The sequence below is a fragment of the Dermacentor variabilis genome, chromosome 2 (assembly GCF_050947875.1).
Source record: "Dermacentor variabilis isolate Ectoservices chromosome 2, ASM5094787v1, whole genome shotgun sequence".
Taxonomy (NCBI): Eukaryota; Metazoa; Arthropoda; class Arachnida; order Ixodida; family Ixodidae; genus Dermacentor; species Dermacentor variabilis.
This window is the reverse complement of record NC_134569.1, coordinates 167,384,946-167,409,043: the sequence shown is the minus strand read 5'-3', so window position 1 is coordinate 167,409,043 and position 24,098 is coordinate 167,384,946. Positions and strand designations below refer to the sequence as shown.

The following is a 24,098-nucleotide window of genomic DNA, read 5'->3' as shown; positions in this document are numbered from 1 at the left end:
AAGTGTCACGGTTGGCCGAAATTGTAGAGAAAATTCGTGCATCCAATGTCGAAAGATCTCACTGCGCCTCCAGCGATGTATTATAGGCACGCGCAGACAACTTGCATGCACATTGTGGCACATCAGGCGACATTGTACAAATTGCCACGTACTCAGTTACCCAAGTTATCCGAAAGTTGGTGTCGAACTCGGTTTCCTCGGGGTTCGACACCAAGTCAGGGTTCGGGGGAGAGTGTACTTGGAGGTATTTCTTTCTTTTATTGGTGATCAGTGAAAATTCCAATTGAGATTTCTGGTGCACTAGTGTGCGTCATGTGTCCTAGTGTCATGTGTACTAATGTGCGTCGCAAAATCTTCCTCGACGAACTAGTGACATCTTCCCTGCATCTTTGCCTTCTTGTGTTAGACCAACTATAATGACCTCCTGTCGTGCACTATAAAATAATGTACAAATACAAAGGAAGCGCGGAATGTCATTGATTCCTCCATTTTTCCTGCAGGACAGTTCATATAAGCACTTCTAGTTACAAAATCGAGCAAACCCTACGCATACGCCAAAATGTGGTTTTCTTATTCGCGAGCCCGGTCATGTATTACAGGGCCAACCTTACGGTGGGTAACTTTTTCTTGTGGACCCGGCTCAATGGATGACGAGAACCGTTTTTCTGAAGTAAGGAAATGTCTTTGTCATGCCTTTATTTTGCAGACTTGCTACTGAGTTACAAGTTCTGGGACATAAACCGCTTCGTGAAGTGCTCGAAAAAAGACAATGTGGTGCACATCACGGACTACCTTTTCGCGACAACGTGGCTCCAAACGGAGTGCAGGTAACGCAAATCGTTTATTGCCGAGAAATTTCCTAAAAAACGATCGTCGTGGCCGTTGTCATCAGTTCAGTGGATGAAAGACTACACTGATAAGACTGAGAAAGCAGGGAAAGACAGCTAAAGATGGCCGCGTCCACCATCTTCTCTGGGGTGTAGTTTTGAAGCGCATGTATGTTGTGGGGATGGGTGATCACCGTCGGGTGACTATTCAGGACTCTAAAACACAATAGTCTTCTTCATTGCTCAGTGTTTAGAGTAAAGTCAACTTCACTGCGCTCTCCCGTTTCAATGAAGCCACTCCCGCTGGTTTTTACACCGTGGGTTATTCATCCAGACGGCATTCTCAAGAATCCCACTGCTTTTAAACCGAAGCCTTTGCCAACCTCTTTTTTTTCGCGGCGACCTCCGCTTAAAACCATGCTTCGAACCTGAGCTAAGTAACCTTGGCAATTGGTCTCACCATTTTAATTTCTTACTGAAGCCTTTAAAACAACCTTGCATTGCACCATAATTCCACACGTTTGTTGCGTTCGTTGCTCCGGTAGTAATTTTGTTCGTCGAAGCTAATAATTCTAATGCGCACTGCTAATGAGCCATGTGGTTGCTCGGCTCGGGCTGGATTTTCGCTCCGGGCGTGTGCACAGAAAGCTTGAGAGTCTGGTCGCACATACATACGCCGTGAAAACAGAAGACAAACAGAATCTGCAATTTGACTGGCAGTAGTTTATGTATTCCGTGCGCTACTTTCTGTCGTTCATTGCCTTAAGTATCACGTTTTCACAAGAGCGTTGCGGATGTTCTCTGCTTAGTTCTGACACTGCTCTTCCGCTCCAGGTATTTGTAAGTATTGAGGACTGTGTTTTTAGGCGCTGGTTGACGCACACCGTAATACCACGAGCAATCCTGCAAGCACGCGGTTATGCCCACTCCATCTATAGCGGACAACTCACTACAAGCCGTTAATAAGGAAATGGCTAGTTTTAAATGCCAATGGCAAATACCGAAAACAAATGAACATTCGATTCAGCAGAACCCTGAACGGAAGCGGCGAAAACTAGAGAATAGATCGTGAGAACTTAGCCTAACGATATGCCAATGGTGAGTTGCTGTGAAAATTTGCTGAGTGATGTACACCGACGTTGTACGAATTCTCTCTTTTTTTTTTGCTTGTGTGAGAAATCCAGCTCTCAAGGAGCCTGCTGAGCCCTCGCGACTTTTCATTAACTAAAGGCCATAAGAAATAATCCTTCTGCCCGCTTATGATGACCTGTCAAATCGCTTTATTTCTCGCTCTTTTATTGCACAAATTAATAATAAAAATGTCATGATCATTGCAATGTCTTCTGAAGATGGCCTTAAATTCTTTTCCTTTTTTTAGACTTTATAGTAAAATGTGTGCCACAACAATTAATGAGGTATTTTCAATTCCCTTTCCGAAAGTATCTTTAGCAACGTAAATTGGGGGAAGGGGGTCATAAAAACATGTAAGAATCTTTATGTGCTTTGTATGTAAAGCAACAGTACCTTCACTTCAAAACCTGGAAGAAAAGTTGTACGCGTGGAGGGCATACACAGGCGTCATCGTTCACCAAACATGTGTTCGTGCGGAAGAATGCGTTACCCTTGAAGTAAGCTTCAACGAAGCTGATGTGTTGAACAGAAAAAGAACAAAAAAAAGGTTTTCCTTTTCTTTATGAGTGGTGGCAGGTTTTTTTATGCACCGTCGCTAAAATACGTGGGGGAATGAAACTGAGAGCGTCGTCTTTGTTAGCCGCTGTTTAGCATGCGTATTTAATTTTGTTCGTAGATCTTTTTTTGATGTCTACCACCAACAAAGAAGGAAGCTTAGCTCATTGCCTGAGTTGCCACGAACCTCTTGCTTCGCATACAGCAGCGAACAGCACTGGGAGCCCGCCACACTACATGGGTGAACGCAATAGCTATGCGTGTAGCTATGCTGTCGAACGAGCAGTTTGGTTGTGCCATGCCCCAGACAAGACGGCGCATGTCAGTTTGCTGCAAATCAATAAATTGCGCTTGACACTTTGAATACTTCGACAATATTAGCAACTCAAAAGCGTACACACGGAATGGAGGAAGCCATCAAGAAGGTTACGAACCAAGCACATAGTGATTGAAAGTGTAATAGACATCCGGGAGTGATCAAAAGGAAGTTGAGAGAAACAGAAGCAGAAAATTGGATACGAGGGATAGACACAAGTACTATGCTGATTTACAAGTTTCGCAAAAAATAAATCAGCAAGAATATCTATGCAATAACGCAAACCGCAGTGCCTTGCTATTTGAGGCCAGAAGTGGTTGTGTTAGGACAAAACCATACCGGACAATATTCGCAACAGTATGTGCGATGTGTCTACTGCAGCAAAAATCTGCAGAGATCCCCACTTCCAAATGGAAGGCGAAGGTATCAATCCAGCGAGACGTATAGGCATTGTTCGCTTTTGTGAAGTACTGCGATTTTTAGAAGCGCTTGAAAACAAAACAGGACTTGCTTTCGTAGAGAAATGCAGGCAATACAAGGGGTCTGCTGCAAACAAAAGTGATGCAACCTTCCCTTTCACCTTCCATTCAAAACATTAAGGCATCGACAATATTTGAGCCTGTTTGTGTAGCACCCGACTGGCTGGCGCGAATTTTGTTCAGGTTTTGTGAATAAAAGCATTCGAAACGCTTAAACATTGCGCCCCCTGCTGAAGTGCGCTTACATTTTGATTCCGCTTACGCTTAAAAGGTTATTAACTGTGTTTTGTCATTATTGTAATATTTTTCAGAGATGTCAAATCCAGAATGCTTCGCTGCCTAAAAGAGAGTTACTCTTCTGTCGACGACACTCAGCTTAAGCCAGACGTGTATGGAGCCACCAAAGTGTTGGCGGCCTTCTTAGACCGAATGCGCTGCGTAAATGCTCTAAACCGGTCAGACACCAACGGCAGAGACCAACGCCCGCTACACGACAACAACGACGACATGGCAGGCCAGCCGGTCGCTACTGGAACCAAAGACAGCGGCTTTCCGAAGCCTAAGCCGTCTGAAGAATTGCAAGCAGGAGCTACTTCCCTGGAAATAGCGTCTGCCCTCGTTGCTTTCGTCTCCATCTGCTTTCTTTCGAGACAGTTCCTAGTATAGCAGCGGTGTTTCGCCAAATACACGTGGAAAATTCCCTGTACAGAGAATACGCTAGGAGCGTTTCTAAACTTGTAAATTTTGCCCTTCCTTTCTACAACATTGCTAACAAAAATTGGTATTCTCCGAAAAATATCAGGAGGCAATGGCTGTCTGAAAAAATCCGCCTCCATTCCACCCTGTGAAAGTAGATATACAGCGAACCTGCTAGGGACGTTAGCCAAATACCACAACCCTAACTGACGTTAAATGATGTTACTCAAGCGTCACCACCACAAACGACATATGTCACGTGCTCATGCACGTGGGCGGAAGTGCAGCATAAGTTATTCTAGCCATTCCTGCAAGCGCAAGTGCCTTATTTTACGAAATTGCTGTTCGAAAGTTAAATACGTCCGGAACTTCGTAAAGTACGACTTGCACATAACCTACAGACATGTTAGCATCGGGTTTTAATTCGAATAGACGAGAAAAAATCATTCTGTTGAGCAGAAAATTAACCACGAAGCCTTTTTCCTGCTTGCGTTCTTTGGGTGAGCACATCACAAGTAATCCCGACCACCTAGGTAAATTACATAAAAGTAAATATTTCACAGCGAAGCTGTGAAATACTTAGCTGTATGTTTATACGATACTTTCACATATGAAAACAAGAAACAGATATGTGCGATTTCTTGAAAGTATTTCCTTTCGTGGTGATTCAGACGACAACGCCCACCTACCAAGACCTCACTGGTGCAACGCCTTTGAATCCTAATGAGCCGTTGCGCATTCCTTGCGCATAATACGGCTTCTATGTGAGCATCTAATCACAGCTGTACCAACATTTTATGAAAAGAACAATGAAACCATAAAAAGAGAAGAGTGCGAACCATTTTTTTTTCATTTTCACATTTCGATTACCACAACATTTCATTTCCTTTACGCTTCAGCTGGCTTCATTGCGCGGTTTTTTCTTGTGGTTATGAATAAAAAGAAAAGTGGAGTCCTTTGGATCCCAATATTATTTGCTGATTGTGCCCGCATCGCAACTAGAGCTGCTTTTTCTTTGAGAAATCTACTGTACATTTCTCAACAAAAGAAACAGGCGCAAGAAACAAAACACTAAAAAATAAAAGAAGTGAAAAATCCGCTGAAGGATAAGTAAGATTTCCGTTGTAAACTGTGTCTTCAAAAGTAGGAGCTATTATTGGGAAAATACCATATCGACTTTGAATAGTTCTGAATCACAGGCAGTACTAGTGGTAAAATTTTTCAAGCAGTTTTCAAAACATAAATCGTAACTGGAGACAGTCTGAAAACTGCGGATTTAGCTACGTGATTGCTCCGAAAAAGTATATTCCAGCCCACGGCTGGACTAGCAGCGAAGCAGCATCAATTAGGTTGAAATGGGACATTCTGAATGGACATTCTGGTTCGTGCTTCTTCTTCATCATGAATTGCCGCGAAGTCGCTGTTACGTCCCCATTTACTCTAGCAGCCTTCATTTACCCGCCCAATGAAGAAGGTAGAGTAACAGAAGGCTGTGCCAGAGTAACGTTCTTACGTGTTCTGCAAGATATGGTAACACATTGCCGTAACTGTCTCATGAGAACGCAAGAAGTTCGAAATACCCTGATAGGTAAGTCACACAAGCATCAATAAAACAAACGCTCTGCCCCATTAAAAGTAAACGAGCAATTGCAGCCGAAAAGAGGGATAGCTGGCTCGACGACGGCAGATCTAAAGGTAACATGAGAATCTACAAGGTGTGAACCAGAATTCCAGGCGCGCACAAACGCTCTCCGCGTGTCACCTTTCTTCCTTCATTTTTACTCATTGCTAATGGAAGTAGCACAATGACGGAGATCTGCGATAAACTTGTCCTGTTTTCTCTGACACTGCATTATTTCAGCGTCATTTTGATAAACGCGGCAGCCAGGAACAGAAACAAGTATTGTGCCCCCTTCTCTGTCACGGAAACGAATTGCTCTGCACACCTTGCGGCAATGATATTTCAAGTGGCTTTGTCTTCAAGGATTGTCACGAATGCGCGGGAACGCCGGTAGTTCGTTGAAAAACCGTTTTGCTTTTTTCAGCAACGGTCAAGAGTCCAGACGCAGAAGGTGGCACAAGGCAGGGCTGCGAGCTCGGATGAGTCGATAAGAACAGAAGGTGGAGCAAAGTGTCATGAGGCGTCGTAAATGTGGGCCACAAATAGGAGGGTAAGGCACGCACCATGCCATGAGCGGTACAGGAGTTTGACACCCCCACCGCAACGTCGTGCTCCCCGTTCTCCCTCACCGCGGCATCGCACCACGTCCCCTTCGTCACCGGAAAACTAGCTAGCGCGGCCGATGGAGGTGAGGTCGCTGGAGACATGATACTGACAGAAATACCTCCTGTGTTGATGCTGAAAAACAAAGTGCGCGTTCTTGTCGATAATGTCCCTGTGATGGCTCTGGTGGACACAGGCTCAACAATTTCTGTTATGAGTGTCTCTTTTAAACACGTGTTAGGACGAAAGGTTTTGTTTAAATAGGACGAAGGTTCAAAGTTCTGTGGAGTGAGTGGCGAGCCGTTGCGACCTATTGGGGTGTGTAGTGCTGACGTGTTTTTGGGAGGCCATGTTATTACGACAGAGTTTGTAATTATTCCTCGGTCAACCCATGATGTTATTCTCGGCATGGACTTCTTGCGGGAGTGTGGTGCTAATGTCGACTGCCGCACAGGGAAAGTATTCATAAGTGGTGCGATTCCATCAGGACTCCTGGAGAACCCTGTAGATCGCGAAACTACACTGTGTGTTTGTGGTGATACGGTCATACCTGCGTCATCTACCGTTTGCGTTCCCGTTGTCTGTTGCGGCGCCGATTCCGACAGCTTCGAAACTACCGTAGAACCGATGCACTTTAACTGTCTGAAGAAGGATGTGTTGGTGCCGCATTGTGTGGTGTCAATCAAAGGCGGACGCACTGGCTTATGGACAGTAAACTGTTCTAAGGAGCCCGTTATACTACCAGACGGCATGAAATTAGCCTTCGCCAGGGAACATGCGTCCTTATCAGTGGCTGAACTTACAGATGTGCCGGAAGAACCGGATGGCCACAGTTCGGAAACAGCCCTTATGTCGATGGTAAATAAATCGCTCAGCACGAGTGAACGCCGAAAGTTAGTGCGTGTGCTTTCGAAGCACGTTTCAGTATTCGACTTTGCGCAGGAAGACAAAATGCCTGCGATCCCTGCGTCTCGAACGCGCCATACCATCAACACGGGTTCGGCAAATCCGATTAGACAAAAGCCATATCGTGTTTCACCATCAGAGCGCCAGATTATCAACGAACAAGTGCACGACATGATGAAAAAGGGAGTCGTACAAGAGTCAGCGAGTCCGTGGGCAGCTCCAGTGATTCTTGTTAAAAAAAAAAGATGGACCTTGGAGATTTTGCGTCGACTATCGCCGTTTGAATGCTATAACAAAAAAGGACGTGTACCCACTTCCACGTATTGATGACGCAATAGACTGCCTTCATTCCGCCTCTTACTTTTCCTCAGTAGATTTACGATCTGGCTATTGGCAAATTCCGATGCATCCTGACGACAAGGAGAAGACTGCCTCTTCGAATTTAATGTGATGCCATTTGGATTCTGCAACGCTCCGGCAACTTTCGAGAGATTTATGGACACTGTTCTGCGCGGCTTGAAGTGGAACATCTGCATGTGCTACCTCGACGACGTCGTCATCTTTGGCCGCACCTTCAGTGAACACAACTCGCGCCTGGATATTGTCCTGAACTGCATCAGAAACGCTGGTCTAGTTTTAAACCCTAAGAAATGCCACTTCGGTGAACGCCAAACTCTTGTGCTTGGGCACCTCGTCGACAAGGATGGCATCCGCCCTGATCCCCAGAAAACAGCAGCCGTTGAAGCGTTCATTGCACCGCGCTCTATCAAGGAGCTCCGTAGTTTTCTGGGGCTTTGTTCCTATTTCCGCCGATTTATTCCTAAATTCGCCGACGTCGCGTATCCACTGACATGCCTGCTACGAAAGGACACCCCCTTTGAGTGGACTCCGGAGTGCGACTCTTCTTTTCTTCAGTTGAAGTTTCTGCTGACGTCACGACCGGTTCTTCAACACTTCAGTCCTTCAGCTCCGACGGAACTCCATATGGATGCCAGTGGCATAGGTATTGGTGCCGTCCTAGTTCAACGCTACGGTGACCGCGAACACGTGATCGCATATGCAAGCCGCTCATTAAGTAGGCCCGAGCAGAATTACACTGTCACGGAACAAGAATGCCTCGCGGTAATATTTGCGGTTCAGCGGTTTCGTTCTTACCTGTATGGGCGCCCCTTTACAGTGGTCACCGACCACCACTCATTGTGTTGGCTTGTGAATCTTCGTGACCCTTGTGGCCGTCTTGCGCGCTGGGCGCTCCGACTGCAAGAATACAGCTTCACCGTATCTTACAAGAGCGGTCGACGACACGCTGACGCGGACTGCCTCTCGCGTATGCCACTTAGCATCACGGAATGTGACGCCGACGACTTCGATCACCTCGTGGCTTCTGTGTCGCAGCGTTTTCCAGACTTCGACTGCTTCAAAGCCGAACAGCGAAAAGACGATAAATTAACACCGCTCTTCGCCTCGACGACAGCAAACCATTTCTGTGTACGTGATGGACTCCTGTATAAGAAGAACTTTTCCAGCACTGGCGCACGTTTCCTCCTAGTGGTACCGGAGAGCCTTCGCAGAGCGATTCTGAGTGCTATGCACGATGACCCTACGTCTGGCCATTTAGGTTCGGCGAGGACGCTCTACCGGATTCAGGAGCGCTTTTATTGGCCTGGAATGCGACAGTCTGTTGAGACGTATGTGGCCAGTTGCTTGCAGTGTCAGCGCCACAAACGGCCATCTACTGCTCCAGCTGGTCTCCTGCAGCCGATCCCGCCTCCAAGCACGCCTTTCCAACAAGTGGGCATTGACTTCGTAGGTCCATTTCCAAAATCAGCCAAGGGAAATTGTTGGATAGTTGTTTACGTCGACTACCTCACGCGCTACTGCGAGACAGGGGCCGTGCCCTCCGCAACTGCCACTGACGTTTCAACATTCCTGCTGCAGTATGTGATCCTGCGACATGGTCCGCCTCGCGTGATCATCAGCGACCGTGGACGACAATTCACAGCGGATGTCGTAGAGGAGCTGCTTCGTTTGTGTGGATCCCACTTGCGTCACTCGACACCATACCATCCACAAACGAATGGGCTTACGGAGCGCACCAACCGCACAATTGTAAACATGCTATCCATGTATGTTTCATCCGACCACAAGAACTGGGATGACGTACTGCCTTTTATCACGTACGCGTTCAACACCGCCAAGCACGAGACTACCGGCTATAGCCCTTTCTTCCTGCTGTACGCACGGCCACCCCGGTACACAATCGACACTGTTTTCCCTTTCTGTAGTCATGAAAATCCCACTGTCGCCGAGACTCTCTGCCTTGCCGAAGAAGCTCATCGTATTGCTCGTTTGCGCACTTTGGCATCGCAGGACAGATCAAAAGAACGCTACGACATTCGCCACCGTCCGGTAACCTATCGCCCTGGTGATTTAGTTTGGCTGTGGACTCCAGTACGGAAACGCGGGTTATGCCAAAAGCTTTTGACCACCTATGATGGACCATTTGTTATTCTTAACAGACTCACGGAAGTAACGTATAACATAGCTCGCCTCACGGCGAGTGGTAGAAGAGCTGCCAAGACACAAGTGGTCCATGTCGCCCGCTTGAAATTGTTCACGTCCAGGCCAATGGATTAACTCACCCGGCGGGCTTCGTCTGTGACGAGGGGACTGTTACGCATGAAGAAAACGAAGACCAGTGAACGTGCTTGTGGTCCCGAGTGGAGGAAGGAAGAAGGGAACGACGCTGAGTTGATTAACCAGCTGGCCGCTCTTGCGCTCACCTTCGATCGCGACCTAAAGTAAACGGTCCCCTTCATCCGTAAGGGTTAAAAACGGTCTCCTTCGCACGTAACAATATAATATCAAATCACTTATTTTTGCTTTGTTGATCAGTTTTGACAGTTCAGCGAATTCCATTTTATCTCTTGAGTAGAACACTTTCATTCTTTACCGTTTCTTTATTAGTTCCTTTGTTACTTGGGAGAGCTTGCCTCCAGGTTACCTTGCTGCCTTGCCTCCCAGTTCAATTGGCGCTTCTGAAACAAGCTTCGTTACGGTTTCATTCATTACCTCTATGTCATCATCATCTCTCTGTTCTAAGGCTGCATATTTGTTTGCAAGGTAGCAGCCTAAATTTGTCTGCTTTTATCCTTATTGCCTCTAGGTTGACTTGTTTTAAAGCGAAAACTTTACTGGCCGCGAACTTGTGATTTCGTTGTGGCGGTTCTCTGAGGAGGCACATGACGTCACAAGACGTCACAACGCGCGCCTTGCCGCGAATATTTCAGTCTCTCTCTCGCTCCCTAGTCACTACTGCGCATGCGCCACTAGTAGCACAAGCCACAGGTGTTCCACCGCTGCGCAGCGCCGCGCCTTTCCGCTGCCGCCGTTTGGTATGACATCACACCGCGTTCCTCCTCGTTGCGCTTGCCTCCGCTCGCTTCGCCAGCTGCTTCGCATGCCTGATAACATGTCGGAGGATTGAAAAGGAGAGCTCGCGCGTGCCGCAACCACACTTGAGGCGGCAGTATGGACGGCGAAAATTCTGATAAGCAGGAGGAGGCCTGGAATCGACATCGGAAAGAGATGAAGAGGAAACGAATCGCCCAGGAAACAGACGAACAGTGCGCCGAACGACTGAAAAAACGCCGCAACATAGCTAGACAACCAGACTAACCTGAACTTGCAATTAAGATTAACCAAGGCTAACCATGCTATGCATTAGCTTTCGCTACGTATATCCTGCCATAGCCGAGCTAAGCCACTGCCAATTTTTTTTCTTGACCAATTTTACTATTTCTCTGTTCAAATTGAGGTGAATTCTAGCCCTCACTAACCTAATGTCATTGTACTTTACCCTACCTATCACTTCTACATCCTCCATTACGGTGGAATCGGCAGAAAGTCTGAAAGCTATTTCTTTTCTTGTTTCACCATTAGGGCTTTTAAAGGTCCACTTTCCTTTGCTACGTTTTCTGAAAGAGGTGTTCATTATTCTCAGCTTATTCCTTTCTGCGAATTCTACCAGGATCTCTCCTCTAGCGTTTCTAGAATCGACACCGTAGTTTACAATTGCCTGTTCACCCACCTGCTTTTTCCGAACTTTTGGATTGAAGTCACCCATTACTGCTGTATAACGGGTTTGCACTTTTCTCATCGCTAATTGAACATCTTCATAGAACTTATCTACTTCATCGTCGTCGTGACTGGATGTTGGCTCGTAGGCTTGTACCATCTTTAATCTATACCAATTATTAACTTCGATTACCACTACTGCTACCCTCTTGTTAATGCTATATAATTCGTCAATGTTCCCGCTATGTCCTTATAGATTAGTAATTCTACCCCGTACTGCTTCTTATCAAGCAGACCTCTATAGCCGAGGACATGGCCGTTATTTAGCAATGTGTAAGCCTCACCAGTTATTCTAATCTCACTAAGGCCGATAGTATCCCAAACAATGCCTGATAATTCCTTAAAGAGTACTGCTAAGCTGGCCTCACTCCAGAGGGTTCGCGTGTTAAACGCTGCAAGGGCCAGTTTCCATTGGCGTCCTGTCGGGACCCTGAGATTCTTAGCACCCTGTGCTGCGTTAGAGTTCAGGTGCTCCGCAACTGCTGGGGACTGAGAAGGCCATTGGTTAATTGTAGATAACATCAGGAAGGCTGTGGCCGAATACTGGACCAGGGAAGCCAAATCCTGTTCTGGCGAGGGAGTGTCTTTGTCCAAGCCTAGTGGGCCTTCCTAATTTGGTTGTACCTGGATTAGTATAGCCCCACTCGCTCTCGGTGTCTTTCGCCGGTGTGAGGCGTCACTCCAAGCCTGCAGATGTAGTACAGGCTTTCAGACAAAAAAAACTAATTTTTGTTCAGCAAAACAATGCATCTTTCAGGCGTACACGTCACATCGACTCAGTGAGTTTTGACAGATTTGTGACGTCACGTGTCAGACAGGCGAAGTGAAAGAGGCCCGAAAACTTTCGACCATTAGGAGTGGGCTAATGGCTAAAAAGGCGTTGAATCAGAAATGATATTTTTGTGCGGTCTACTCACGCCTAATCAGTGTGCATATCTCATATTAGATGGGGCGTTCTCGCAGTTTTCGTGAAGTTGGATGACAGATAAGTGAAGTGGGGGAGGGCAGAAAAGTTTTCAGCCATCATGGAGGGCTTTTCTCAGAATTAAAATGGAAAAGTTTGGGATAGCTTTACGTTAGAGCGCTCAAGATTTCCCAATGATGGCTTACTGTTTTGGGCGTAGTTCTTATAACAAGGGTTTAGATACGTAATAATCGCGTGTTATAAAGAATGTGAAAGGCACATTGCTCAAGCACGAATGAAGCCAATGTAAACAACCAGGAGAGAACAATGTAGCAGACTATTTATGTGCAGGTAGGCACTATGGTACAAAACGTAAAAATAATAACAGCCGCTTCATGGCGAGAGTTAATAGCGACTTTTAGCAGTGCCGCATTACGATACGGTAAGTGCGGTATAGTGTACGGTATTACCGTTCCGTACTAACATACCGCGATGACCGAAGACGTTTTAGCTGCGTGTGCCTCTCGATGTGTACGGTAATGTGATAATGATGATAGCGGCTAACATTGCGGCTTTGCAGAATCCAATAATTATGTGCTGAGCGCGAAATATTCATTTTGACGAATACTTTTAGAAAGCTTTAGCTTGTCCATACGCGCATTATGTTTTACAGAAGCGCCCGGCTACGGCAAACTTAGACGGCAGTCACAAGGCCGGTACCGACATCTTGCGACACTTCGTCCTGCAACACGTGAAACCTTGGTTTGTTTCTTGCAAATTGTACCGCTGCTGACAATTTACACCAGCAGATAAGTAGAATATAGTTAGTTACTGCAATAAAATATCTGCGTCCCTTCTAAGTAAACTCTGCATCACTAGATGGCGCCACCTACCTGGTTTTTTAATGCCACTGTTTACTTGTCACTTTGTCGCTCCGCAGAAGGTGATTTAACGTAACCTCTTGCCTAATGTGACCATATTCTATAGAACCCAAAGTGGGACGCGGGGGGGGGGGGGTGGTAGGCAGGTAGATAGGCACGAAGAGACCATTCAATCATACATTTTTATTTCAAACACGCAAAAGCCATTTTCGTTTTTCTAAATCAACTCGTGCGAAAAGTTTCTCCTTCTTTAATACTTCTGGCTGGAATGTATTTTCTTTAGCAAATGTTCCTTTTTGCAAAGGTGCGCAAAGTATTTTTCGCACGTCATGCGTACATTTACCTTTACCACAAGCATGGCTTTTCGTGTCGCCACTTTAAGCTTCGTCTTCTCTGCGGTCCATATCTTGTTCATGAGATAAAACACCCTCTTCACTGGTGCATTTGTACCTGGCAGGCACATGCAATATTCCAGCACGGTCATCAAGTTCTCAGAAGGCACATCATTCTTCTCGAAGTGCCCGAGAATCTCCACCCAGCGTTCCCCAACAGATATTTTCTGCGCCTTCCATTCCTTAATTTTTTCAGCGGGCACATAATGTGAAACATTATTGATTTCATCAAACATGGCATTCTCATCAACAGTGACATGATTGAACTCTGAAGTTATGAGTTCTACAGTTACCTGCACGTCATCCCAGCATGGGGGTGACCCAAGCGAGACCCATAGAAGGCTTCTGACTTCATCAAACTGCTGGCACTATCGGTCGAGGTATGACGCGCAAGTTGCATAAAACTTCACCACAGTATTCACAACCTGTTCTCTTCGAGCTCTGTTGCCCTTGAGCGCACACTTGATGGCAGAAATGAATGCTCAAATCTTTCTTGCACTTGGGTCTGCAGCTGGCTTAAGGCACTGTATACTTCCACAGCTGTCTTCGTGTCTCCTTCAATTTGGAGTACAGTAGCTTCAAACATAGCAGCTTGACTATGCAGAAAATAGAGCCACAGCTCTCCACATGGCTCTTCGAAAAACGACTTGATGAGAGACGGACCCTTGTCTATGGACAAAAAATATGCCTTTAAAGCTGGATAGAGCTTTAGGACCCTCTCAACAGCTGGCATCAATGCCAACCACCTGGTCTTGCTATAGCCCAGAAGCTGCTGGTACTCCACTGATGCAAAATCACAAAACTCTTTGAAAGACTCCACCCTGACCGTGTAAATGTAAAAATACGAGTAGATTTTCATAATCACGGCCTCAATATCCAATGGTAGGCAATCGGCAGCAGTCTGAACGGTGTTGTGCACTATGTACGCAGCGCAGCCAATTCCGAGGATCTTGTGATCCATAGAATCTTGCAATCTCGAGAACACATTGTTCTTCCCGTTTCGCGCAGCACCACCAAAGTTGCAATTTGCGTTGTCGGCACTGAAAGCAACCAGCTTTGATGTGACTTGCTTGGCTTCGAGTGCGTCCATTATGTACTGGCTCACCATTGCCGAAGTCTCACCTGGCAAGGTGTTAATCTCAAGGAGCTTCGTCTGCACTCCTGCAGCAGCGGTGAAATAGCGCACCGTTATCGGGAGCACCTTCAAATCCTTGTGGTTGGAAGCATCACAGAACACTGAGATAAATTTAGCCTCCTGCAGGTCTGTCGTCAATTCTTCCTCTGCAGACGGGGCAAGCACGTTCAAAGCAATCGCTTCTGCCTTTGTGCGAGCGCAAGGAAATTTTTCATTGAACAAGTTATGCACAAGCTTTGAAGTGCAGTCCATTGATCGGAAACTATGGTTGTGAGCGATTGTGTGGAAGGCGAATACACCCTCTGATGCAGCAAGTTGGAGCTCCTTTTCCCCGGCACGTTCCTGTCTGAAGAACCAGGTTACTGCACTGGAACTAGCAGCCGCCGACACACACTGCTTGTGCTTGACAGAGCTGATGTGTTTTACTACATCCGAACGTCCACCGTGAGCGACTGAAAAGTCTGCCCCACATGCATCACAGCGCACATCCGCCTCTGACTTAGTTTTCTTGATTAAGGGGTACTCTTTTCCCAGCTGTTCCGTGAATTTGCACTTGCGTTTGGGCATTGTCGCCGCCAACACGACGAAACAAGTCGAAAACCCAAAAACAAAGTTGACAAAGTCACTTCGAGGCGCCGTCCACCATGCTATCAACAAATCGGGACAGTTGACTTTGACTATGGCTGCGGCTCGCTGGACAACGCAAGCCTCCGAGCTAGCACGGAAGCAAGCCTTGTCCGGCCTATCCAATATCGAGCCAGCCATGCAAGCACACGAGAGTTTGGGGAGGCCACGGTCAGGCAGTGCTGCCGTACTGTGATGGATAGAGCTGATAAAGCCTCTAGTGATGGAGGCAAGGTATCTTTATAGGCCGTTCCGAAAACACACGATTTGGAAAGCAGAAAAACAAAAAAATAAACTTGCTCGCGTTCCTCGCACCGCCCATGTTTCAAAGGAGATGATCCTGAGAGCTATTTATCAACCAACGCTTCGTTCGGGAAAGCCAAAGTGGGACAAAACGCCTTCCCACAAGTACCTCAGTGGGACACCGGGACCATGGCTGCAAAAGCGGGACTGTCCCGCCTAAATCGGGACGTCTGGTCACTTTACTCTTGCCCTGGTATTATCATGGTAAAAAAAGAACGCGAGACGTGGACTCTGTGGTCGACATCAGCTTCTCACTGTGTTGGCTTGGTGCAGCTCGGCTCGCGACCCACGGTGCCAGCCCAGCCTTACGGACTCCTTACCGTCTAGTATGCCGTACGGAAAGCCATTCCGTACGGTAAAGTTCGCGCATGCGCAGTCCTCGACCAGTACGCTAATACGCACTTACCGTACCGTATACCATACTTTCCGTAGCACCGCTAAATGTCCCTATTAGATATGCAAGGCTATCGAGTTCCGATACCGCGACTTCAACTATTTACGCAGCACACTGTTACTGTTGACTTAGAGCGCATTTAGCTTTACCTTTCTCGCTTACGTTCCTAGGTTACATAGTTGGATCTAAATGGTCTTCGAGATCCCTATATTGATTATTTTTACGCTCACAAAATAGTCATTGCAACGACACCGAGACTGTCGCGCATAATCGAGAGCAACAATTTGGGGACATCATGCAGCGCAAACTATGTCCATTGAAAAGTGTGCCTTGTTGTTTTTCTTACTTCTATTATTAGGTGGCTGATGCTCCAACCGCCCAGATGTCTTGCGTTTTTGAGTTACAGTGCTTCCCTGTTAATTATATATTTAGTGGACAGGGGCCGCTGGTTTGTTGTTTTTTAAGTGCGGCAGTTTGAGAAGCTTGGCTACAGAAGAGCGCGCTATCCGAAAATCGTAGCCAAACACACATACATATGAAAGCATTAGATGATAGAGAAGAGAGTTGTGTGCACGCCAATACAAACTACATTGGTCTGCTTCTTTTGCGCTTGAGACATGAAAAGTAGATGTTTGCTGACAGTTCCTTTCTTAAACCTATAGACAATTTTTACTGAGATATGGCTGGCACTGCCAGCGATGCGAGGCGCAGAGCTACCAGCCGATACATGTGCGAGACTAATGAATAAAAAAGGAGACATTCCCGGAGGAACTTCTTTGGGGTACATGAATGGTAATCAGGGTGTCCGCGCATAACGGGTGGCAACCTCGAAAGCAAAGTGGAATCATTTCAGATTATGTTCATTCCTCACTTCGGCTACACAACTGAGCGGCAGAAGTCACAACGTATGCCATAATGGCGAGCGCTCTACTCATTATAGTGCGTTCCGTCAGTCACATTATTGTGGTCTGTCGTGAGTGTTTTTTTTTTTTGTTTTGTTTGCTCCTAGTGCCACAGAATGTTCATTATCGCCTTTCTACTTTCCTCCATGCGTTGTGTCGCCCTTTTTCTTTGATCGTCTTTTCCATTCCTCGACATGTCTTTAGTTGCCCTTCCGCTGTCTCTTCTTTTCGCCACGCGCTAAGTAACAGCGCAACGATTACCTGTCCCGGCCTGCTTCAAGACTAGAGGGCAATGCATTGTCGAGCTTTTAATACATTGACGATTTCTAATGCTAAATTACCAGCTCAAAGTGACACATATGACGAATATTACCTGAAAAACATGCCTTTGGGCAAACAAAGTCCAAAACAAAGATATGGTCGTCCTCGAGTTTCTCATGTAACAGTGCATCCTTAACACAAAACTAAACACATGGTAAGAAATGAATAGATCGATTCATACAATTTCTGACTAGAATTTCTTATTCAGAGGGTAGACGCCAAAGATCCTAGACATATGCGAGCTTAATTTGCATGGCTCGATAGCATTTTTAAGGAAATTACTGAACGTGTACACATAAATGCACACTGTAAGCAATACGCGAGTGCGCGTGCATGCGTGTGTGTGCGTGTGTGCGTGTGCGTGTGTGCGCGTGCGTGCGTGCGTGCGCGCGCGCGCGTTTGTGTGTGTTTGTATTTTGCACTTCGAGCGCGCTAAACCGGTCGCTTATGCGGCTGTTGGAGTCGAGGAAAATAAAAAATAAAACGCTTGTCGTTCAAACATTTTCGTCGGTACGTTGCGTAGACTAGAATAAAAAAATGTTCCTTGGGGCATGTAGGTGGCTGACGGCCTACTTCCTGTCACAATCACTCCATGCACTGTAACTTGAACTCCAACCAGTTATTTCGTGCTAGCATTTTAAACCACAGTTGTCAATGACGAAACAGTAGATCACTTTATGGCAGAGCACATCGTAAGAATTAAAAGAAAGATTTCGCTCTTAAGTGCATGAATGTCTGTGGGTGAAGTATTGTATAGCAACGTGAACGTTGAGCTGAGCTTGGTAACTGAGGGGCTTCGTCATGGCTCTGTTCATTTCCTGTAAATTTCCCATGAGCGCTAAGTTCACATTGCATTACCAATAAGCCCAACAGTCACTGTAGTACCACTACAATTCTTGTAGGCGTGACAGTATAGTATCGTAACCAAATGAAACTTGAATAAGCCAGTATAATGAATTGACAGCGTGATACTGGAATGCTTCGCTTGCAAAATTATGGTGCGAAAGAACAAGATAATATTTCGAAGCCCACCGTTTGTTAGCGTGAGCCTAACAAGGAAAGACGCAAAGAACAAAAAAGAAACAGAAAGGGCTTGAAATAACCCTCGATTGTTTGATTTTTCAGCGATGCTACGAAGATATCCAAAATAATAAAAGCACGTCTGGACAGCTATAGCAGCCGTTGTCGTAGCGCGCCATCTAATTTAATGTCCCGAAGTCCATATTTCGAGTGAAAATTCGCTGCGAATATTCTTTCTATATACTATACTTTATGCCAGAGGGTGTCGTCAGATAGTCAGGCACAAGTCGTGAGTTTAAACGTGTTGCAGAACAAAGCTTATTGTAAGGAATATATGCAAAAACAATTAGTAGTTTTATCTCGTAATTAATAACAGTACCACTATAAGTTTTCCATGTGGTTAGGTGACCTGGCACGTGTTGTTGGAAGGCAGAAAGAATTGCATCTGAAACCCCATTATGTTGCAGAAAAGTTTCATTTGTAACGAACCTGCTGTTACGGCTCTACTATCATTTCGCCATTCAGCGGTGATAAAGAATAGATCGGTTACAACGCTCCACAATATTTCTTCGTTTGTGATCTAACCGATGGCTTGAGAACGAAAAAAACAAGGTAAGGGTATGTATGACAGTAACATGGACTGCATCGCTGGAGATCACATGCGCCACCGTTGAGAAAACAGTAGCAGATGCTTCGTAGAACAAAAGGCTATAGGTGCGGCAACATATCTTGCGTATAAAAATATTCGTTTTCATTTAGATAGCGGGAAAAAAGGACTTGTGCTACTGCGATGTCGATCATACCTCTCATGATTGCAATTTTGCAAGACTGCGATCAATTGAATACTTGTGGCCTCCAGTTTCTCGTACTATTCATAAACATCCCATCCCATTCCATCCTATTTACACTGCAGCAAGAAAACTTGTTTTGTATACCTCTGCAGAAAGTAATTTGCCAAGCACCACAAACAAACAAAGAATAATGCTGCGTGCTTCGGATGTATTTGCGTTAAGTTTCTCGGCTAGTATCGACACTGAAATACCTCTCACTTCTTATGTTACTAAGGAGTCATAGAAAAATTTTGAAGCAGGCATGTTGGAAATTACCAATTGTAAGCAGCGTGCGAAAATACGCGAGCGACTAGGGTAGTGCAAAGGCAGAGCTCCTTCTGTAGTCTTCCTGAATCGTCATCTTGCGCTCGCGCGCAGCTTACATGGATAAAATAAATTCATAAGACATTCCTTCAGTTTTCGAAGGTCAACTTGTGTTTAATTTGCGTTCAGAACAGAAGAAGCTTCGCGAAAGCATTACCTTATAGCTTTCTCTCTCGTACTCACCTGCGCCGGTTCTGAGCGTGCTTTATTCATGTCCTGTCAGATGCGGAGTATTCGCGTAACGCTGCGCATTGAAAGACGAAGGAACATCCCAACTTCAATCGACGATATGTGACGTTTGCTGGTGACTGAATGTGTACCCCCACACGCTTGGCCGCAGAAGCTCAACATCATAAAGAATTCCGTCTTTAAAAATGAGGGCTCTTTCCGTTGAAGCAAATATTCGCATGCTTGAGCCGGCGGGTGATTTCAAGCGTCCCTTCCGCGCAACGTAATATTCAGCATTGATGCCAATTCAATGCAGTGTGATTAATTCACTGTGAGCTATTGCTGCGTTACTCGCTAATTTCCAAAAATTGCACTTGGCACGATGTGTGGCAAGCTGAGTATATGGTTCCACATTGATATTTCATTCTTCTATAAATTTATTGAATACACTTTCATGCTTTCTGACTGTCTATCTGGTGAGGAAAGTGTAAGTGCATAGTAGATTTTAGTGCAAATAGCATTGTACGTATTGTCTGACAAGGTTCTTACGGCCTATCTAGCTATACCACCAGAAATGTTGGCTGATCCGTAAGACAGCTAATTCTGAAATGTGGGCTTGTTCAAGAAGTAGTGCAGTCCTAAAAATGAGGGCCAATCCAAAACGTGCTTCCGTCGAGAATGTGGGCCATTTCGTGGCTACGTGCTACTTGGTAGGTAAAGCTTTTCAATGAACCTCTATGCCGCGAACTTGGCCATGTGCCACTGTGTCCCTACGTCCACTCGGTGCGTGCCAGTGGGTATGCTCAGGCTTTACAGTGGTGCCGCCAGAAGGCACTACGTTTGCACAGAGAAACGCGAGAGAAGAGCCCTGCACGCCTCATCTATGACGCGTTCCGTGTATTCGCATAATTGGATACTCAATATAGATCATGAGCTCTACTGGAATGTTTTTATTACTATGCTACGCAGCCACAGTTGGTGCTCTAGTTTGTATTGCAGCCCCAGTTAGTACATGACCGCTGGTACGTAAGACAATGCATACCCTCTCTCGAAAAGATGAAATCGCAAGTTTTGAAAGACGAAGTCTTTCACGGCAAGTTACCCTCCCCCCCGCCTTCTCCGCATGGGATACGCGTTTTTATTAACTCTTTCTTGGGCTAATTCCGCCGATAGGGTAGTGTAAATATCAGTGCCGCACTGGGTATATATGCCACTGACAATGGGCGCAGGAAATGTGCCACAGAGTATGCTCCCACGGGGCTACTTGGCATGTGCAGCCGGAACCACTGGTTATGGCATGAAGGAAGCTATAGACCACTGAACCACTAGGTATGTGCCCCTGGGTGACACCTCGGAACAATCGTTTGCCACTCGGTATGTCATTTACTATTATGAAGACGACGATTACAATAATAATGATGATAGCTGATAACAATATGTTTGAAGGCGGTTTAACCTCTAGTGACGTCGATTAAACGTTGCCGCTCCAGTGTGACTCTCGCACTAAATTATATCGCTTATACACCACCATTGCCACCCTCACCTTGCTACAGAACACTTTGTCGTTCGCATTCGTGAACTAGAGGTTGAATCGCCTTCCAATTCTAATTTTGTTAGTATGCGTACATACGTGACTGTTTATATACAATGCGAGCATCACAATAAAATTAAAGCCACACATTCAACAATATTCAGATGGAGCCGAGAAATCATCAGCGCTTTCTCATGCACGCCGCCGCTACTGGAACTGGGTGAAATAAATGTGAAAATATTTAATAAAACCTCAAGTATTTCAGTAACTGATTGATGCTGATGCCTAGAGCTCACAAACAATAAACCGTTTCTTTACACAAGGCATTGGGAAGCGCATCAATTAAGCACCATTGACTCGAACAATCGTGTTAATACGGAAGAATTGCTGCAAAACGGAATTGACGCAGTCCGAGCCACTCAATAGGTTCAAGTTCAAAGATGCGAACTGACATTATAAGAAAGGCACCATACCAAAGCGTTGGACATTCTTTCGGTGTTTGTGTCACTTTCAGGTTCGCGTAAGTGCTTACATATTCCGCATTTAAAAAAATATTTAGCGCACTCTCGGAAAATGGGCCTCACTGCTTCGAATGGAAGCCACAGCTTCGCGGGATGCCGTATAACGACATAACAGTGACGCCGCAACGGATGCATGGCAGGAAGACAGCGAGAACGACACTTCCCCGCACAGTTTTTGCCTGATTACGACGATTCTAGCAAACAGGATGTGGCAATCTCGTAGAGTTCCGGTAGTTTCCGAGATCTTAGCACCAACGACACACGGAAGTCAAGAGTTTGAAGCGTTGCCTCGCCATTGTGCAAGTTCTAGCGGCAAAATATCGAGCGAGACACGCAACCGAAGCGTCGTCCCTCTATCCTCTACGCTACGTGTGCCTGGTCGCTGCGTCTTTTCCACACCGGCGACGAGACCAAAGGACTGCTAGTAATTTTTACCGTGGGGTCCGTACATTCCATAAATGCCGAAGCATCCGCAAAGGAATTCGACACGCGCGGTAAGAAGCGAAATTTTGGTGAGTTGAGCTGAACAGAATAGGAAGCATGTGTAAACATGTATGATAAATGAAACGAGTAGGTATGTCGTAAAGTGGATTTAGAAACTGACGCCGCAAACGAACGTGCTTTTTTTTTAATTCGCGTCTATTGTTCTTTCGAAAGTTGGTAACAGGCACGATTATAAAAACGTGGGATTTTCCAAGATCATTTCACAGTAATTATTCTTGTATAGTATAACGGCGCTGAACGACAGCAGTCACTCGGTTGTTGTTCTTGTTGTTTTTCTTCTTTGTTTAAGCCTTATGTAGTGTTAAATGAAGCAGCTTTTTTGAGAATAGGCTGTGCAAACGGCCGTGTGCTCAATTTGGAAGAGTGCTCCCCATGGTTATCTTTCTCATTCAGCGAAAACCTATGATAGCGATTTAGCTTCTCATTACGCGTTGCTTCCTGGGTCAGATGAGGACAATGTTGGCCTGCAACTTTCGAATGCTATCAACGCTGTCTGCAGCAATGCCGCTAGATTTGATAAGGGCTCTCTCTCGCATGCCCGGCCGCATGCTTGGCACTGTTCCAAGAATGCTGTCGCATGTATGCTGTGGCCTACTCACGCTAAAGCTTGCGGATGTTTTTGTGTCCCAGCATGGTCAACGACCGATCAGACCACTGCAGCAGCACGTGTAATTAGCATTCCTCTGCGGTAAATCGCAAAGAAATCAAGTGGAAGCCTATAATACCGCAAAAGGTGGTGGCTGAAAATGTAGCGGTCCCCGTTGTATGTGTGAAGAGAGATCTAGAAGCATAGGCACGCAATCGACAGGGACCGTCACATTAATTCCCTTCTTGAATGCGCACCCTCGTGTCCCCTGCTTTAATCTATCGTGACATCCTACTCTTACTGTTTACCTAGCAGGATCACAAATACCACAGGAAAGTCAAAGTCCACCCTTACATTACGCAGCTGATAACTTTCAAGCAATACTTGGGCGTTAACATTAACATTTGCCGAGAAAACGGCAGGTCAATATTGCCAAGATGTAAACGGAAACTGCACGTGTCAAGACTTATTTTCCGCTCGATGGAATGTTAGTTAATATATGTGTATATATTTTTCCTGCTCTAGGCACGCATGACCGCTACATGACACGTTCATCCGATGCCATAAAGAAATTATTTCCTCACTGTGCCTGCGGCGCTCCCGTGTATCGTAAGGGTACAACATTCTTCGCGAAAATGAAGAACTTTTGCAACGAATGGTGCCTGATAATTGCTGTGTTTGTTGTCCGTGGAGGAGGTAGGTCTAGAGTTTCTTTTTCATTTTAACATTCAATATATTATATTTGCGGTGCAGAAAAAAATGCTTACACGAATAATTTCAAATAAATCGAATATACATGTCGCGTCTGCCCAATTTATTAATTCTCGAGTGGAGGAAAAGAGAAGCATAACGTGCATTTATGCAGAAAATAACAGAATGAGTTAAGCTCATGGATTCGCCCATGGATTAATAGCATTGGCCACCTTGAGCTTGCAAAGATGGCCTTGATGTGTGCCCATATTTCTGCGCGAGTGATGGCGGTGCAGAGAGGCCAGATCACGCAGTCATCTCACTTTCCAAACGTTCGTTTCCGCTTTGGCGATTCGCTGACGCCGCGCTTTCGCGAGAAATCGTCAGCGCACCGAGGCAAGAACGCCAACTGAACAACCACCACTTATTAAAGTAGCAAGTAAACTGAACGTTCAGTAAACGAGATGCTTGGACAATATCGCCCGAAGTACATTCCTGATATGCGCTGCAAAGAATAGCTTGTGTGTCGCAGTGCTGCTTGCCATCTTCCCGTACTCTTTTCACATGAGTTCTTTATTATCGAGGATGCGGTTCATATTACCACGTAGTAGGCGATGAATAATGCAGCTGTAGAACTGTGAATGACAAAACTAAATTTTCATCGGGCGAACGTGTGCCCACAAAGGCATGTTACACTCAAAGAACAGCAATAGCGGCGAGCGTGGCCGGCGATTGTCGAAATCTAGTTTGCGATCCAAGCGCGTCTGCTTTTATACACGAGTCATAGAATGTTTCAG

The 24,098-nt window shown here is 45.8% G+C and overlaps 2 protein-coding genes across 2 annotated transcripts in view; both read left to right on the top strand.

The window, feature by feature from the left end:
* The window catches only part of LOC142571060 (uncharacterized), a 79,461-nt gene extending 74,484 nt beyond the window's left edge, over window positions 1-4,977 (top strand). The window contains exons 7-8 of the mRNA XM_075679357.1: window positions 707-827; window positions 3,620-4,977. Coding sequence (XP_075535472.1) covers window positions 707-827; window positions 3,620-3,974 — 476 coding nt within the window. The 3' untranslated portion in view covers window positions 3,975-4,977. The remainder of the gene's footprint in view (window positions 1-706; window positions 828-3,619) is intronic.
* Window positions 4,978-21,880: 16,903 nt separating this feature from the next.
* The window catches only part of LOC142571059 (uncharacterized), a 73,187-nt gene continuing 70,969 nt past the window's right edge, over window positions 21,881-24,098 (top strand). The window contains exons 1-2 of the mRNA XM_075679355.1: window positions 21,881-22,015; window positions 23,137-23,307. Of these exons, the coding sequence (XP_075535470.1) occupies window positions 23,154-23,307 (154 nt within the window). The 5' untranslated portion in view covers window positions 21,881-22,015; window positions 23,137-23,153. The remainder of the gene's footprint in view (window positions 22,016-23,136; window positions 23,308-24,098) is intronic.